Raw genomic sequence first — 19,461 nt, 5'->3', positions numbered from 1 at the left:
TCCTACTTTGTATTGGGTCCTTTTCTCCACCCCACCCCCAACCCCTGCCACCTCCTCGAGGACATTTGTCCTACAACTGTCCCATCTCTGCCACATCAGGAGTTTCCCTCTTATTCCAACCAACTTACAAACATGCTCAACTGTCTTTTAACCTCAAAAACATCTTTCCCTGCTTCCTCCCTCCAGCTGTTGCTCCATTTCTCTGTCTCCCTTTATAGCAAAAACCATGGTCTCTATTCCATGACCCCACTTCTTCTGTTTTCTCTTAAAGCCAATGAAATCGGCATTTCACCCCCACTCTCCAGTGAACCAGCTCTTGTCAAGGTCAGGAGTGACCTCCCCATTGCCAAAGCCAGCTTTCAAGCCAGTGGCCACATGTTACCAGGCCCTCCAGTGTGTTGTTGCAGTTGGTTCCTCTGTCCTTCTTGGGACACTTCCTCACCTTTGGCAACTGACAGAGCACCTACTTACTCTCTCCAGAAGAGTGTTCTGTCCCATACACTGCCCCTTCCAGCCTCTCGCAGCCTCCTCACCTCCCAAACATTGATCCCTAAATGTTCCCTCCCACTGGCCATCATTCAGTGACCCTCTGCAAAGACAGGATCCAAACTGGAGCGAAGCATTCAGTCTCCGTGATCTGGATGCCTGCCTCTTCCACCTCATGGTTCACATAGCCTTCGTGTGGTGCTCTAGAGGACAGCCAGCCCCTCCAAGTGTGCTTTCTCACCACATCCTCCCAAGATCCCTGGGAATTAAGTGGTTCCCATTTGCAGATGAGGAAGCTTGAGAATCAGATTTTCCATTACTTGCCCAAGGTCACACGATGTGCCAGTGTCCTCTGTGAAAGTTTCTCATTCCAGATCCTATGCTCTTCCCATTTGCCACCCGTTGCCTGGCCTGATCCTTCAACCCCGTGCTCCTGGCTGCAGCAGCTGAATGGAAGTGTGGTTCCTTCTCTTGGGTTCCAGTCTGTCTATCTGGATTTCCTCTTGAGTGCAGTGGTTCACACTCTTCACCCCAGGGGCTTGGTAGTCACGTTTGCAGGACAATGGGTGCTCTTACTGGTTGAAATGCTAAATCTCCCGAAATGAAAGGCCAGCTGGAGAGTATGAGAAGAACAAGGGCTGAATGATTTGATCAGACATCTGTGGGGCCCTCCTGGCATTTGGAGTGTGAGTGCCTTAGAGAAACTAACTATTCTGGCCTGAGGGAGTTGGCAACTGTTAATCTTGGTGGTTTTGACCGCTAACTGCCCTAGAGGTCCCAGCCTGCTGGATGACTCAGACTCCCCAACACTCCCCCTATTCTTCTCTCCCTGGGGTAGTCAGAGGCCATTGCTAAGGCATTTTAATTTGGTAATAACTTGACCTGGCCCACTGTCCCCGGGGCTGTATGTTTTAGGAGTTACTGTTGCTTTCTCAATGGGGGGTTGATTTAGAGCTGCTCATCCTCCACCTCTGGCTACCTTGCGCTCTCATGGGAAGAGCCTTCCCGGCTGGGTTCTGGCTTCCCAGTGCCTCCTCTTCCCCATGAGAGATTACCTGAGTCCTCGGACCTTGGACTGCCTGTGGAGGCCGAGAAAAATTAAGGTCATTCCACCTTAAGTTCAGCGTTAGCACAAGTACAGCCATCTCAGGCCCTGTGAATAAGAGCTGAACTTTACCTTACTTCAGTTAAGCCCCATATTAGAATGAGAACAAAGCTCAGAATGCCCTTAGCAGGAAATCCCATATCAGAAAGACAACAGAGCTCAGAGAATCCCATATCAGATCTTAAGAGACTCCCCCACCCTTTGCTCCCATATTGGAATGGAAAAAAAAAAAAAATTCCTCCACTCCTTCTGAAAATCCCCTAGACCAGCCCATAAAAAACCCAGCTGTAAACCACTTTGGGGTCTAAGTCCCTGCTCCACTGTGTCGGGTACACTTGGACCCAAGCTCAAGCTTGCTAATAAACCCTCGTGCGCTTGCATCAGTGTCGGCTCCTTGGTGGTTTCTTGGATTCACAATCTTGGGCACAACACTGCCCATGGTCCTTAATCCTTGAAGCACCTTGCCACAGGTTGATGGTATAAACTGGAGAGAGGAAAGATGTGGCCACAGGCTTTTCTCTTGTTGTATATACATTTCTGTCTTCAATGCGAAACTTCTGGAATTCAGAAAGAACACAGAAACCCACAGTTAGAAGGCAGGCCCACAGATGGTGGGGGACTGGGAGACAGGGATATGAAGGACTCAGGACATCTCGGTGCTTGGGGCGTACTTTCAGAGCGCGGTGTGAGGCCTTCGTGGTCCTCTTCTCTGCCCCTCCCCACCAGCCCTCACCACTTCTGTGCTAGCCAAGGACTCCGTGCCTCCCTCTGTGATCCACACTGCACAAGTCTACCAAGGCTGCCACTTGACGAGCCTTCTGATCTTGGTTAGGTCTCTTCATTTTTCTGAGCTCATGTGTAAATTGATAACTCATGGCCACCTACTCACATCGCTGCTGAAGAAGTAACAAAATCTGTATTTCAGTCACCGTGCCCTGTCTGAGGGCTTCCCGCAAGTTCATGAATTGTCCCGAAGTTTTGTATTTTGTTTCGGAAATAACAGTTGTTTACATAAGAGAGTACTGTTACGTAAATTCTCTTGTTAAACCTTTGACTTTCTTTTTTTTTTTTTAATTTTTATTTATTTATTTATGATAGTCACAGAGAGAGAGAGGCAGAGACACAGGCAGAGGGAGAAGCAGGCTCCATGCACGGGGAGCCCGACGTGGGATTCGATCCCGGGACTCCAGGATCGCGCCCTGGGCCAAAGGCAGGCGCTAAACCGCTGCGCCATCCAGGGATCCCTACCTTTGACTTTCTTTTGCCTACCAAATAAAGTCTCTAACTCTGGCTTAGCCCTTGGCATTGGCATTTGCATTTCTGGCTTTACATTTCATTGTAAGAAAGACTTAAAAAAAAAAAAAAAAGTAGATTTCTAGAAGCAGGGGCACAGGGATGCAGAAGAGTTTGTCTACATTGAGTGAGCAGTTACTCTGCGCAGGGCCCTGGGCTAGGCCCGCAGGGGCACATGAGTGAATCACACAGACACATCGTGGTTTCTGGAGAGCCAGTGTGGGCGGCAGCCCCCTCCCCGCTGGCCCTGCCCCTGCCGCACCCAGTTCCTGCAGAAGGCAGCCCTGAGGGGAGACCTACCAGGGGGCCCCTGGTGCCGCAGAGCAGCATTGGCCGCGGGCCCAAGGGGGGGCAGGGGGATGGGCCCAGGGACTGGCACCCCGCCAGGGCTCCCTCAGGTGCCCCAGCACGCACGGCCTCCAGCCTCACAGCCCCTGCGTGTGTCCTGTCGTCCCAGCGTGCTTCTCTCCAGACTGCACTGGCAGGGGTTTGGGCCGCACGGCAATGACTCCAGCCCCTCATCAAACACATAAGGACACTGACGCCCTAGTGACGTGACTGTAGTCGCAGCCACAAAGCCAGGCTAGAACACCCACGTCTTCAGAAAAACATCCCGCAGATGGTCAGCAAACACTCTGAACTGTGGGCTCCCCAGGTGGTCTTGTTTTTCAGGACAAGCGCAGTGAGACTGTATCAGAGTCATTTTGTTCCTTCAGAAAACTTTCTCGGTGTCTTCTGTGGGCCCATCTCTGTGCAAGGTCGTGGGGATGCAGGGTCAGACCAGGCCCCGGCCATGGGAATGCACAGTGTAGGGGGGCAGACGTACTAGCGGCAATTACAGTAGCGTGTGGCAGCGCCTCTGGGCTGGGCCTGTAATGTGGGGGGCAGGGGCACGGGCCGTGGGGCATGGGGAGCCACTTAGCCCCACCTGAGGGTCAGGGCAGGACTCCAGTGAAGGTGAGATCTGAGCTCGGTTGCAAAGGACGTGTAGGCAGAGCCAGGTGGTGAGGGATAATGAAGAACGTTCCAGGCAGAGAGGATAGGAGAGCAGGAGAGCATCTTCAACTAAACATCTAGTTGTTACAGCAACAGCCCCAACATTGTCTGACTCCGCTCAGGCCCCTGAGAGTGGTTGCCACTGTGTGTGTGTGGAGAGAGCAGAGGCAGGCGTGGCCGGCGTGTCGGGTCCCCCGATGAGGCTTGGAAGGGCAGTGCCCGCGACTGTCAGAGCCTGGGTGGCTCTCTCCCTGGGTCTCCAGGCTCCATGTGCCTTGTCCGGGAGCCTGGACAGAGTTCCTCACGTCCTTGGTGTTGAGTTGAGCTTGCTGCAAGGAATCTGTGCAAAACCCAGTGAGTTCCTTTTACCAAATTCTTTTTTATTTTTTTTATTTATTTTTTTTATTTGAGGGCAGCCTGGGTGGTTCAGTAGTTTAGCGCCGCCTTCAGCCCAGGGCATGATCCTGGAGACCCGGGATCGAGTCCCACGTCGGGCTCCCTACATGGAGCCTGCTTTTCCCTCTGCCTGTGTCTCTGCCTCTCTCTTTCTGTGTCTCTCATGAATAAATACTTTAAATCTTAAAAAAAAAAAAATTATTTGAGAGAGAGAGAGATCAAGCAGGGGAAAGGGCAGAGGGAGAAGCAGGGATCCTGGGCCTCTGGGATCATGACCTGAGCCCAAGGCAGACACCCAACTGACTGAGCCACCCAGGCGCCCCCTTTGACCAAATTCTACAGAGGGGCCTTGCTCATTTATCTATCTATTATTCCTTTAGGGTTTTTTGGTTTGGGATTTTTTTTCCCCCTGAACCCTTGTTGTGGAAAAGGGGCTGAAAGGCTGATTATAGACAATGAAGCTTTATTCAAGCTCTTTACCTACAGCTCTTCAAGAATGAACACCACTGACTGCTCTGTACCCGGCAAGCTGTGACTTTCCTTCTCTCCCCATAGGCCTGCTGAGTTAGCCACCAAGTATGCAAACTTTTCAGAGGGAGCTTGCAAGCCTGGCTATGCTTCGGCCTTGATGACTGCCATCTTTCCCCGGTAAGTGCTTCTGTTTCTTTCCACCGCCCAGATGGCCTGGTCCATGGCCCAGGAATCAGAACCCCAATGCTGCATAAGTGATGTGCTCTGAGCATGCGAGATTCTGTTGTAACTCACTCACTGTGTCCTTGAGTCCAGGGGTGCCTGGAAAGGACTTGTTTTGGGTTGGTTCCTACCTCAGTCCCGCTCTATGTCCTTGCTCTACCGTACTCTGTCCTGCCTCTGGGAGCTTACACCTGCCAGCCTGTTTCTTTGGAGGGGAGGGAATGGGTTGAACCTGTGTGGTTGCTCCTTGGAAGCCAGGTACCCGGAGGCAGCCAGACAAGGCTACCCAGCACAGAAGCTCCGAGCCGAGCTGTAGTATCAGAACTACCCAGCTTCAGGGAAACATACCCAAATAAAGCAAGAAACAAAGAAGAGTTTCAGAGGCTAGCTGTTCCAGCACCTCCTCTCATTGTCCATCTTGCATTCTGGAGTTCCTGATTTCCTGATACCGGGCCTGCTGAAAGAAACTGTGCCAAACCCCGGGAGTTCCTTTTACCACTGCTGAGGGGCCTTGCTTACATATCTGCCTTTTCCTCTCGAGTTTTCTTTCCATGAAGCCATAGTGTAGAGAAGGTCCTGACATGCCAGGATGGGTTTGTCTGCAGCCTGGAGTGCAGTGAGACTGTCGGGGTCATTTTGTTCCTTCAGAAAGTTCTTGTAGTGTCTGACTTAGAGGGGCTGGAGGAAAGACTGCCCAGGAACCTCTGGGAGATGGGATGTAGGACTCAGACCGCAGAGGAGCCCTGGAAGTGGCCTCTTGGGGTGGGATCTGTTCACTGGGGGAACAGCTTGCATCCATGCCTGAGCAGGGTGAGGTTAGGGCACATAGTGTGCTTGCAGAGGAGTGTTGAGAAACAGCTTGCCTGAAATTAATCCAGAATATGTGGTTTTTATGCTTCTTTTTCTTTCTTTCTTTCTTTCTTTCTTTCTTTCTTTCTTTCTTTCTTTCTTTCTTTCTTTCTTTCTTTCTTTCTTTCTCTTTTAAAATTTTTTTATTTTTTTAAGATTTTATTTATTTGAGAGAGAAAGAGAGGGCATGAGCCAGGGGAGAGGCAGGAGAGAGACAAGCAGACTCCCCACTGAGCAGGGAGCCTGACTCGGGGCTCGATCCCAGGGCCCTGAGCCAAAGTCAGACTCTTAACCTATTGAGCCACCCAGGCAACCCACTCCTTTTCTTTTTCTAATGTGAGTGATCAAGCTTAGTTCCTTGTCAAAAACGGGGGTCTGCTGGCTGAATATCTGGTTTCCAGATAGGGATCTCTTTGTCTAAGGTCTGCCTTCCGACTTGATTCCAAATAACTTTCTTCCCCCAGCTATTTATTGAGCAGCTCTAAAGTATCTGGTGCTATGTTCCATGTCCTTATACATGTTTTCTAGGGCTTACTTGACTCAGTCCCCTGGACCAGATGCCTGTGAGTTTTCCTTGACCTGGATATAGATGTGGTTTGTTTTTTTGGCTTTTTCTAATCGAAAGTAATACAAGCATATGGTTAAATAATAACTGAAAATATGTAAAAGGGCATACACTCCTGCTCCAGATCCCTGCCCCAGAGACTGCCAGTAGTACCATAAATAGAAACATCACATACTTATTATTTTGTATCTTGTTTTTTATTCCTAACAATATATGTTGGAGATTATCCTCTTATCAGCATATATGATAATCTTATTTGTTTAATGATTGTATAACATATGATTGTATGGATATATTATAATTTTTTGAAAGTAGGATTTATTGAAGCTTAATTTGCATACAGTAAAATTTACTTTTTGGTGTAGTTGTAGGAGTTTTGCTAAATGCATACCTTTGAGCAACTACCACAGCAGTCCAATAGAACATTTCCATCATCGGCTCCTGAAAGTTCCATTGTTCTGCTTTGTAGTTAACCTCTCTCCTGACCCCGAGCCCCTGACAACCACTGATCATTTCCTGTTCCTGTAGTATTTTCAGAGTGTTATATTAATGGAATCATACAGTCGAAGCCTTTTGAGTGTACCTCTTTCATTTAGTAGAATGCATTTGAGATTCATATGTGTATCGTGTGTATCTGTTGTTCTTTTTTTTTTTTTTTTAAGGTTTTATTTATTTGAGAGAGAGACAGCAAGAGAGAGCTTGAGCTGGGGATGAGGGAAGACAGTAGTGGAAAGGGCAGAGACTTGAGTTGCGCACACCAAGCCCCCCGCCCCCTGCTGGGCCAGGAACTCCTTGAGGCTTGGGATCTTGTGTCGCCTGTATTTGCATTTCCTGGGCCCCAATCACAGTATGCTGGGTATATAAGCTGGCGTCCAGGAGGCACTTGAAACACAGAGGGCTGGATATAGGCATCTTCTTTACCAGAGCCGCGTTCTGGTATTCTTGGTCTTTTTTTTTTTTTTAAGATTTCATTCATTCATTCATTCATTCATTCATTTATTGAGAGAGAGAAGAGAATGTGTGAGCACAAGTGGGGTGAGGGTCAAAGGGAGAAGCAAGCGCCCTGCTGAACAGGGAGCCCCATGTGGAGCTCGATCCCAGGACACTGGGATCATGACCTGAGCTAAAGGCAGATGCTTTACTGACTGAACCACACAGGTGCCCCCAGTTGTTTCTTTTTATTGCTGAATAGTGTTCTGTTTTGGCATCAGGGTAATGCTGACATCATAGAACAAGTGAGAAAATACTCCTTCATCTGCAGTTTCCTGAAAGTTTTGTACAGAACTAGTACTGTTTTTTTTTTTTTTAAAGATTCTTTTTTTTTTTTTTTTTTATGATAGTCACACAGAGAGAGAGAGAGAGAGGCAGAGACAGAGGCAGAGGCAGAGGGAGAGGCAGAGGGAGAAGCAGGCTCCATGCACTGGGAGCCCGACGTGGGATTCGATCCCCGGTCTCCAGGATCGTTCCCTGGGCCAAAGGCAGGTGCTAAACCGCTGTGCCACCCAGGGATCCCCCTGGTTTTATTTTATATTTATATTTTAAATGACTGATAGAATTTACCAGCAAAGATATCTAGGGCCACCTAGGTTTTGTATTAAGAAAATCCCTTTGGGGCACCTGGGTGACTCAGGTGGTTGAGCTCCCAACTCTTGGTTTCAGCTCAGGTCATGATCTTGTGGGTCTTGAGATCGAGCCCTGGGCTCCACAGTCAGTGGGAATTCTGCTTGAGATTTTCTGTCCCTCTCCCTCTGTCTCTCCTCTCACTCACCCATGCTGTCTCTCAAATAATAAATAAATCTTAGAAAAAAAAATCCCGTCGTGGGAAGGCTTTTTAAATTAAGAATTACATTTCTAAAAAAAAAAAAGAATGAAGAATTTCATTTCTTTATTAGATCTAGAGCTTTCTTATTTGTATTCAGGTTTTCCTGTTTCTTCTTTGGTAGTTGTGCCAGACAAGGAATTTGTGGATTTCATTGAGTTATTGAATGTATTGGCTTACTATGCTTAATATTGGTAATTTATGTATTTTCTCTTTTTTTCTTAGTCTTTCTGGTTAGAGGTTTATCATTTTTATTGATCTCATAGAACTAGCTTTTGGGTTCATTGGTTTTTCTCTTTTCATTTTTTCACTATGATCATTGTTTTCTGCTCTCACCTTTATTTTTTCCTACCATACGCTTTATTGGGGTTAAATTTGTTCTTTGTTAATTGAGATAGAAGTTAGGACCACTGATTTGATTTCTTGATTCCTTGATTTCGTGCTATAAATTTCCCTCTATAAACTGTGTCAGCTACATCCCACAAATTTTGATATCATATTCTTATTTTCTTTGCGTTAAAGATATTTTCTAGCTTCACTTGTGATTTCTACTTTGACCCATGGGTTCTTTTGAAGTGTTTTGCTTAATTTCCAAATATTTGAGGTTGTTCCAAATATCTTTGTGTTATAGATACCTGGTTTACTTTTGTTGTAATCAGAATATTTTCTTGTATGATTTTAACACTTTGAAGTTGATTGAGACCTGAGTTGTGGGATAAACTATGGTCTGTTTTGATAAATATTCAGTGTGCATTTAAAAGTTTTCTGCAGGGGATCCCTGGGTGGCTCAGCGGTTTGGCGCCTGCCTTTGGCCCGGGGCGCGATCCTGGAGTCCCGGGATCGAGTCCCGCCTCGGGCTCCCGGTGCTTGGAGCCTGCTTCTCCCTCCTCCTCTGCCTCTCTCTCTCTCTCTCTCTCTCTCTCTCTATCATAAATAAATAAATAAATATTTTAAAAAATTTTTTTTCTGCAGTGATCGAGTAGTCTATAAATGGCAATTAGATTATACTGGTTGATTATTTCAAGTTTCCTACATCCTTACTGATTTTTCTGTCAGTTATTGACAAAGGGATGTTGAAGTCTTCATTTATTAGTTTTTGCTTCACATATTTTGAGGCTGTGCCACTAGTTTTTATACATTTAGGATTGTTATATTCCCTTGCTGTGAATAGATTCCTTCAATATTTTGAAATGTCCATTCTTCTCTGGTATAATAATCTCTGTTCTGAAATCTTCTTTGTTTGATACTTATGTAACTACTCCAGCCTTTTTAGAGTTAGCTTCATTGTGCTTGAGGTTTCCCCATACTTTTACTATTGTGTGTGTTTGTGGGGCAGCATATGTTTTTGTTTACCCTTGAGCCTCAGAGAAGTTGGTTCTCAGGGCTGGTTCAATTTAGAACTGGTCTTCTTATGTTTAAATATATGTGTCTTTATAATTATTATTATTTTTTAAAGATTTTATTTATTCATGAGAGACAGAGAGAGAGAGAGAGAGAGAGAGAGGCAGAGACATAGGTAGAGGGAGGAGCAGGCTTCCGCACAGGGAGCCTCATGTGGGACTTGATCCTGGGACCCCAGGATCATGCCCTGGGCCAAAGGCAGGCACTAAACCACTGAGCCACCCAGGCATCCCGTGTCTTTATAATTAAAGTGGGTTTCTTGTAGACAGCACATAGTCGAGTCTTGCTTTTTTATCCAACCTGGCAATGTCTGCCTTTTATTGCAGTGCTTACACCATTTACTTTTAATGTAGTCATCAATATGGTTGGATTTAAATCTACTATCTTGATACCCATTTTCTGTTCTTTTTTTCTTTCCTTTTCTGCCTCCTTTTGGACTAATTGAATGTGTGTTTTATGGCTTCAATTTACCCATACTGTTGGCTTGTTAGCTGTACCTCTTTGTTTTATATTTTTCATGATTGTTCTAGTGTTTACAATCTGTCTTTATTTTTATTTTTTTTAAGATTTTATTTATTTGAGAGAGAGAGCATGAGCAGGGGGAGAGGCAGAGGGAGAAGCAGACTCTGCTGTGCAGAGAGCTCGATACAGGGCTTGATCTCAGGGTTGATGATGTAATGATCCCAGATCATGACTTGAGCTGAAGGCAGACACTTAACCGACTGAGCCACCCAAGCAATCCTGTAATCTACTCTAATATAATATTCCAGGACTTCATCTAGAGTTTAAGAACCTTACAACAGTATAGTTCCATTACCCACCCCCGTCCTTTGTGCTATTTTTGTCATACATTTTACATTTATGTATTATAAATCCACGTAGCATTGTTCTTATTTATTTTTGTTTTAAATAGTCAGCTATTTAAAGTGATTTAGAAATGAACTGGAAAATGCAGCCTGCAGAGTGGGAGAAGATATTTCCAAATCATACATCTGATGTGGAGTTATATTTGGAATATATGAAGAACTACAGCTCAACACATATCAACAACAACAAAACAGCTGATTAAAAAATGGGCAAAAGATTTGAATAGGTACTTCTCCAAAGAAGATATACAAAGGACCCAACAAACACAACATCACTAATCACTAGGGAATGCAAATCAAAAACATAGTGAGCTACCATTTCACCCCCATTGAGATGGTTGCTATCCAGAGAGAGAGAGAGAAGAAAGGAAGAAAGGAAGGATAGAGAGAAAGAAAGAGAAAAACGTGTTGATGAAGACAACAAAGAAATTGGAACCCTTGTGCATTGTTGATCAGAATGTAAAATGAGGGGCACCTGCATGCTTCAGTCAGTTGAGCATCTGCCTTCAGCTAGGGTCATGGTCCCGGGGTCCCGAGGTCCCGAGGTCCCGAGGTCCCGAGGTCCTGGGATTGAGCCCTGCAATGGGCTTCCTGCTTGGCGAGAAGCCTGCTTCTCCCTCTCCCTCTGCCTGCCGCTTCCTCTGCTTGTGCTCTCTCTCTGTCAAATAAATAAATAAAATCTTAAAAAAAAAAAAAAAAAGAATGTAAAATGGTCCAGTCAGTTTGGGAACAGTATGGTAATTCCTCAGAAAAATTGAAAATGGAATGACTCTGTGACCCAGCAATTCCATTTCTGGGTATATACCCAAAAGAAATGAAAGCAGGGTCCTAAATTGATATTTGTACACCCATGTTCATAGCAGCATTATTTTACAATAGCCAAAGCAATCCAAGTGTCTATCGAGAGATGGAAGGATAAACAAAATATGGTACATTCATGCAGTGGAGCATTATTTAACCTGAAAAAGAAAGGAAATTTTAATATGCTGCAACATGTGTGAACTTTGAGGACATTATGCAAAGTGAAATAAGCCAGTCATAGAAAAATACCTTTGATTCCACTTACATGCTACATAGAGTAGTCAAATTCATAGAGACAGAAAACAGAATCATGGTTGCCAGCAACTGGAGGTAAGGGCAGTGGGAAGTAGTTGTTTATTAGATAAAGACTAAAAATAAATAAATAAATAAATAAAATTAACTTTATTTTCTAGTAAATGCAAAGTTTTTGCAAAGGGAAAAAATAGATAAAGAGTTTCAGTTTTACAAAATGAAAAGAGTTCTGGAAATTGATTGCATAATGATATGTATGTATGTACTTTAACACTATTGAATTGTACACTTAAAAATGTTTAAGATGGAGGGGACCTGGCTGGCTCAGTTGGTGGAGCATGTGATCTTGGGGTCATAAGTTTGAGCCCAACGTTGGGTATAGAGCTTACTTTAAAAAAAATGTAGGGCAGCCCGGGTGGCTCAGTGGTTTAGCGCCACCTTTGGTCCTGGAGACCTGGGATCGAGTCCCATGTCGGGCTCCATGCATGGAGCCTGCTTCTCCCTCTGCCTGTGTCTCTGCCTCTCTTTTTCTCTCTCTCTCTGTGTCTCTCGAGTAAATAAATAAAATCTTAATAAAAAAGAAAAAAGAAAAAAAGAAAAAATGTTTAGGGGATCCCTGGGTGGCTCAGCGGTTTAGCACCTGCCTTTGGCCCAGGGTGCAGTCCTGGAGTCCCGGGATCGGGTCCTGCCGTCGGGCTCCCGGGATGGAGCCTGCTTCTCCCTCTGCCTGTGTCTCTGCCTCTCTCTGTCTATCATGAATGAATGAATGAATGAATGAATAAATAAATAAATAAATAAATAAATAAATAAATCTTTTTAAAAAAATGTTTAAGATGGGGGCACCTGGGTGGCTCAGGTTAAGTGTCCAACTCTTGATTTTGGCTTGAGTCATAATCTCAAGGTCCTGGGGTTGAGCTCTGCATCAGGCTCCATGCTCAGTGGAGAGTCTGCTTAAGGATTCTCTCTCTTCCACTCCCTCTGTCCCTTCCCCTCCTTGTGTGCTCTCTCTCTTTCTCTAAAATAAATAAATCTTAAAAAAAAAAAAGTTTAAGATGGTAATATGCTATGTGTATTTTACCACAATTTAATTTTTAAAAAATTTAAGACTTTATTTTTAAGTAAATTCTATACCCAACGTGGAGTTCGAACTCACAACCCTTTGACTAAGCGTTGGATGCATACTGTACCAAATGAGCCAGGCAGGTGCCCCCAATTTCTTTTTAATTTTTTTAAAAAAGATTTTATTTATTTATTCACGAGAGACACACACAGAGAGAGAGGCAGAGACACAGGCAGAGGGAGAGGCAGGCTCCATGCAGGGAGCCCAACGTGGGACTCGATCCCGGGTCTCCAGGATCACACCGCGGGGCTGAAGGCAGTGCTAAACCGGTGAGCCACCCAGGCTGCCCTCTTTTTAATTTTTAATGAGAGAGAAGTCTATTATAGTTACCCACAAGTTAATTTTTACTGTTGGTCTTTCTTCCTTTGTAGAGATATATATTTCCATATGGTTTCTCTTTTCTTCTGCCTGAAGAACTTTTTTTTAATGGTTCTTATGAATCAGATTTGACAATAATGCAGTCTTTCAGCCTTGGTTTCTCTGATAAAATCTTTATTTTACATTAAGTTTTGAAAGGGTGTTTTGTTCTTTTTTTTGGACTGGGTATACAATTCTAGGTTGACAGTTTCACACATACCAAGTACTTCAAAGTTAGAACTTCATTTTCTTTTGGCTTACATAGTTTCCAGTGAAAGTCTCTGTCATTCTTATCTTGTTTTACCTCATACTTAATGTCTTTATCTTCCTCTGCTTGCTTTTTAAGATTTTCTCTTTGTCACTGATTTTCAGCAACCTGATTATGATGTGGCTTGTTGTGGTTTTCTTTAATTTGGTTTGGGATTTTTTTTTTTTTTTTTTTTTTTTTTTAGCTCCTTGGATCTATGGGTTCATAGTTGACTTTTTAAAAATCAGATTTGGACTTTTTTCTTATCCTTATTTTTTTTTAAATATTTTTTCTACCTTACCTTTCTTCCCTGGATTCTAAGGGATCCTATAGGCCACTGATGCTCTTCCCTTCCCTACCCCCACGATCTTATTTCTCTCTGTGCCTCATTGGGATAGTTGATGTTGCTGTGTTTTCCTGTCCACTGAATTTTCTTTTATAGTGTCCAGTCAGCCGTTTATCCCATCTGGTATGTTTTCATTTCAGATATTGAGTTTTTAATCTCTCTAGATCCATTTAGGTCTTTTTATATCTTCCATTTCATTCCTTGGTATGCTCATGTGTTCCTCTACCTTCCTGAACATGTGGAATATATTTGCAATAGCTGTTTTCACATCCTTGTCTGCTAATTCCATCATGTCTGTCATTTCTGAGGTGGTTTCTCCTGATGATTTTTCTTCTGGTTATGACCCCTATTTTTTGGCTATTTGTATTCCTTGCCTGGTAATTTTTTATTAGATTCCAGACATTGCAAAGTTTACATTTTTCTGTGCTAGATTTTGTCATATTCTTTTAAAGAGTGCTAGATTTTGCTTGGGCATGGGGTTGAGTTACTTGGAATCAGTTGTAGCCTTGTGATGCTGCCTTTTCACACCACTAGTGCAGGTTGTGAGCAGTCTTTTGTCTGGGGCTAATTTATCCTCATTTCTCATGTGGTACCATTCTGAGGATTTGACCCATTCCTTGTGCTTTATGAGATATTTCCACTCTGACGGACTTATTTCCACTTGGGTTTGTGTGAACACTAACACTTCCCAGCCCCGTATGAGCATCAGGAATTGCTTCCTGGTGGTTTTCCCTCAGCCTCAGAGTTTCCTCTCACATATACTGATGAGTGCTTGGCCAAAGATCTAAGGAACCCCTTTGCAGATCTCTAGAGCTTTCTATACAACTCTATCTTCTATCCTAGTCTCCTCCACAAATTCTAGCCTCTTTGGTCTTCTAAACTGTGACCTGTTTTCTCAACTCAGAAAGACCATTGGCCGCTTGTAGTGGTCTGAAATTGTTGTGTGTGTGTGTGTGTGTGTGTTTTCGTGTATTTTAGCTTGTTTTCTAGTTGTTAAAGGTAAGAGGTTAAACCTCATCCCTGTTATTCCATCATGGCTAGAAACAGAAGTCCCTTATTCTGTTTTACATGGCATTCAGTTGTACAGATGTATAATAGTTTAGTTAGGTGATTACCTATTGATGGGCATTTAGGTAATTTCTCATCTTTACTATTACAAATTACATCATTTACTATTACTATTATATCATTGAATAATCTTCTCTGTGCGTCACTTCCTACACATTTAAGATCATCAAGAATAAAGAATAATATTTCTGGATCACAATTATAAGCATTTGAAACTTTGAAAGTTCCTGGTGGATTGCCTTCTGCAAGCAGTTTTTGGATTTACATCTGCACATAGTAGTCTGTGAAGGTGCCTCCTTCTATGCTTTCTTCAGGTACTTTTATAACTTTATTATTTATATTTGAATTATTAATCCATCTGGGTTTTTGTTGTTGTTGTTTGGTTTTGTGTTGCTTGTGGTGTTAGGAGTGATGTTGTAATTTAGGTTTGTTTACTTTTTTTCCTTGTGGGTAGTTACCTTTTGTTTTGTTTTGTTTTGTTTTGTTTTGTTTTGAGAGAGAGAGAGAGAGAGAGACAGAGATAACAACAGAGATAGTGAGAGAGCACAAGTGGGAAGGTGAGGGAGAAGAATGCTCTCTGCTAAGCAGGGCTCCATTCCAGGATCCTGGGATCATGACTTGAGACAAAGGCTGATGCTTAACTGACTGAGCCACCCAGGCACACTGTAGCTAGCATTTCTTGATTATTTTGACCAAATGTACTAAGTAAAATCAGGATTTTGATTTTTATAGCATCAACATTTTGACACAGAAGGTCTTAATGCATTTTTGATGTGTTAGTTTTGACACAGTCTAATAAAAATAAACCATAAATCTTTATCTTTTTTTTTTCCACTGAGTGCTCTGTGAAACATACATTCTTACTCTATTTCTAAGCCTTGCTCCTTGTGGAGCCCACCCAGTCACTGACTCTCACACTGGGGTACATATGGAGGAGCAGGCGGTGGTAATGGAAGGGATGCCAATGTGCCAGCCTGTTCTGCCTACAGAGTCCTGCTTCTCAGGAAGCCAGCTTGTTCCCTTTTTCACCCTTTGTGCTGTCTGCTGGGAAGTCTGCCTTTCTTTTCCTGAGACTTGCCTGCTTGGAGACATCTTCTTCTAATGAGAGAGACAGGGAAGAGGGGAGAATAAGGCCCAAAGGAACTCAGATTTATTGAGCATCTGCTCTGCTCTGAGCAGTATTGGTCTCACGGAAGGGGAAGCATTCTCTGACTGACCTCCATCTCTCTGCACCCACTCAGTTATTCTTTCCTCAACCTATACCACCACAGTGTCACCTACATAGCTCTGTCATTGTACTTAAAATTATTTATTGATATTTCTTTCATAGTAGACTGTGAACTTCTCAGCATAGAGATGTGCTCTTGTCCATGGCTGCCAACACTTAACATAGAGCCTTTAACACTTAGTAGGCATTTAATATTTGTTCTATGAGTGGATATTAATTTCTGGCCATAGGAGATGGAGAGGCTTAAGGTGTGAGGGATGTTGGTAAAATACTCTTCTAATGGAAAGAGTGAAGAAAATAATTTTTTTGATGTAGAAAATTTATTATTTTGTCATATACTAATACATGAAAGATTGGAAAGAGATGAGATTTGGAGACAAAGTTCTCACAAATTTCTCACTTAACATACTGTGTGATTTTGGAAAAGTCTGGGGATTACTTATCTCATTAGTCAAGAGAATGAAATGAGATGATCTATTTTGGGGCTACAAATGTTGATCATTCCAGAAAATTTTAATGTTAGACACTTACTAAGTGAATTCTGTTTTCTCAATGACTTTTATTATGATCGGATAAGTTGTTTTTTTTTTTTTCAGGAAGGAAGCTCCCAGAATAGATCATGATAAATATTTAAAATGTAATTTTTAGGGGTGGAGTGAAGGAGTGTAAGCTTTTAAAGCAAGAAGTATAGCTGATGAAACCTCAATTGACACTCCGTTTTCCTGGCAATACTTTGCTACCTACTTTTGAATCACTTTTTGTGCTTTGGTGAAAGATTGATTTCTTTTTACTTATTTATTTATTTTAGAGGGGAGAGAGAGAGAATCTTAAGCAGGCTCCACACCTAGTATGGAGCCCAATGTGGGGCTCCATCTCATGACTCTGAGATCATGGCCTGAGCCAAAATCAAGTCAGATACTTAACTAACTGAGCCACCCAGGCAGACCTTGGTGAAAGATTTAATTTAATGTCTTTTAGATGGTGGCCAGTGGAGCCACTTAGCATGGGGAGCAGGCATAGCATCTACAGGCTAAGTGTGGGTCAAGCAGTTTCAGCAGAAAGCAGAATCCAAGCCCAGGCTGTGGCCATGCTGCAGAGCCAGACAGCAGCAGCAGTGATAGCTAATACTTCTCAGTGTGCCAGGTCTTCTGCTGAGACCTTTTCCTATCTTTTCTGGTTTAATCCTCCCAACAATCTTAGGAGATAGGTGTTGTCATTGAGCCAGTTTTAAGTGTGAGAAGTGGAGGTGGAGAGAATCGATCAATTTGCTTAAAGTCATAAAGATTGGAAGTGATGAAGCTGAGTTTTGAACCCAAGCACCACAGAGCCTTCCAGCTTACCTGCCATGTGCTGCTTCCTCTCCTAGAGGCTGTCTCATGGATAGGCTGGCTAGTAGCCATAGTACAGAAGTCTACCAGGTGTCTGGTGGTGGCTGATGAGGTACTGGTGTAGAAATTGCCTTCTTGTCCATTTCTACAGAGGAAAACCTCCCTTCTCTTGAGATCCACTTGGCTTTACAAAGGCCAAGGAGCACATTGTCTATCTGTGACTGTGTGTATCTGTGATTTTCATACCAATAAGGAATTAATGCCATGGTCCAAGCTGGTTGAATTCCTGAGAATGTAGGGATGGCCTTTGAAACCATGCCGAGCTCTCTGAGGTAGGAAGTCTGGAATATTGACAGAGTCCCAGCTGTGTGTTTTGGGACCCTTGTGTGAGAACGCAGAGGAGACCTATTGCACTGCCTTCAGGGGGTTTGAAAGCTTATGGGCTCCTGGCCAGGGCAATGTGGTATCCCCATATCCCAAAGATCCTCCCTCTCTGCTCTTCCAAGAAGGATCCTGGGATTCTTATCACTGCAATACCAGGGAGGGATGGTAAGATTGAAAGTCATCCTTACTAAGCTTTGTCCTAAATTATAGAGGAGAATAGAGCACCATCCACTTCTACAAAATTATTGTCCTTCCAGACTAAGAGCAAGTTGAGTACCCCCCAACCAAGAGTGTGCAGAGACTCATTACAATTGCTTTTTCCACTCCCACCACTTCCCTCCCTGAAATGTTCTTGCTCAGATCACTTGAAAGGACTAACTGACAAACCCAAGAGCTTCTCTTTTTCTGACCTCTCTGAAGTATTTGGCAGTATTGGTCTCTTCCTCCATTTTGAAACTCTCTCCTCTCAGTAATTCTTTGGCCAAACTCCCTTCTAGTTCTCCTCCTGCTTCTCTGATTGTTCCTTTTCAGTCCCTCTTCAGCCTTCTTCTTTTGTGCCCACCTTTAAATGCTGATGTGTGCCAGGGCTCAGTTATGGTCCTCTTCACTTCTTACTTGGCTGTTATTAGCTAACACCTATGTGCCAATGACTCTCAGCTCCTGATCTCTGGACCCAGATACCCAACTTCCAGCTGGACAGCTCCACTTGGATGACTCAAGGATCTCAAACTCAATGTGCCCAACTTACTGAATTTCTGTTAAATCTAATCAGCCCCTGTTGCCTATTTCAGTAAATGACACCAATATCTACCTGAGAGTGTTGCCTGAGCCAGAAATCTGAGAGTTCTTCTTTCTCCTTCTCTCAACCAAATATCCAGTTAGTCACTGAGTCCTGACACTTCTGTCCTCTATAATATCTCTTCTCTGAGGTCAATCCTTTCTTGTGCCCTGGCTCTTCAACCTCTCCTGGATCTTGGACCTAAAGACCCAGGAACCTGGATCTTCATTCTCTTTACTGTCTCCTTCATACCAGTATTTAATCATACTGAGGTCTCTGGTTTCCCTTAAAAAGTTGCCATGTTGGGTGCCTGGGTTGCTCGGTTGGTAGAACATCTGACTCTTGGTGTCAGCTCAGGTCATGATCTTGTGAGTTGTAGGCCCACCCCGGCAGCAGATTCTGTGCTCAGCTGAGGGTCTGCTTAAAGATTTTCTCCCTCTACCCCTGTCCCCATTAGCACTGTCTCTTTAAAATAAATAAATAAATAAATCTTAAAAAAAAAAAAAGAGTAGTTGCCACATTGACTCTACTGTCCTTTAAACCTAATGATAATAGCTACCATTTCATTTGTTCAGCGGATGTTTTTTGAACACCTCCTGGGTGCTAGATCCTTCTCCAGGTGCTAGAGCCTCAGCATTGTATAAGATACATGTAATCCATCCCTCAGAGGCCTTACGTTCCATTGGCAGACATACACAGCCTGTGTGTATAAAAGGTCACACAGTTTTACTACGTACCAGCCACTGTGCTCAACATTGTATATTCATTACTTGATTTATTCTGTGCAGTGACCCTTTGGAATAAGTGTTGTTTAGCTATAGCTTGGCCACAGTCACAGTAGTACAGAGCCAGGAATCAAAGGCACCCACCCTACCTTATGTCCTGAGTCTTGGCCGTGAACCATGAGCCTGTAGGGGAATGTAAATTCCATTTATTTCCTTCCTTCCTTCCTTCCTTCCTTCCTGCCTTCCTGCCTTCCTGCCTTCCTGCCTTCCTGCCTTCCTGCCTTCCTTCCTTCCTGCCTTCCTTCCTTTAATTGGAGTGTTTTATTTTTTTTTATTTTTTTTAAACTTTTTTTTTTTT

General features: G+C 43.6%; 1 protein-coding gene across 12 annotated transcripts in view; it reads left to right on the top strand.

Annotated features, from left to right (window-relative positions):
- The window catches only part of ST3GAL3 (ST3 beta-galactoside alpha-2,3-sialyltransferase 3), a 198,832-nt gene that overhangs the window by 116,558 nt on the left and 62,813 nt on the right, over positions 1 to 19,461 (top strand). For all 12 annotated transcript variants that reach the window (XM_072772568.1, XM_072772563.1, XM_072772557.1 and 9 more), the window contains one exon: positions 4,832 to 4,924. In XM_072772568.1, coding sequence (XP_072628669.1) covers positions 4,832 to 4,924 — 93 coding nt within the window. The remainder of the gene's footprint in view (positions 1 to 4,831; positions 4,925 to 19,461) is intronic.

Source organism: Canis lupus, chromosome 13 (assembly GCF_048164855.1).
Source record: "Canis lupus baileyi chromosome 13, mCanLup2.hap1, whole genome shotgun sequence".
NCBI classification, from domain to species: Eukaryota; Metazoa; Chordata; class Mammalia; order Carnivora; family Canidae; genus Canis; species Canis lupus.
Note: the sequence above shows the minus strand (reverse complement) of the source record. Positions and strands in the feature narration are given on the sequence as shown.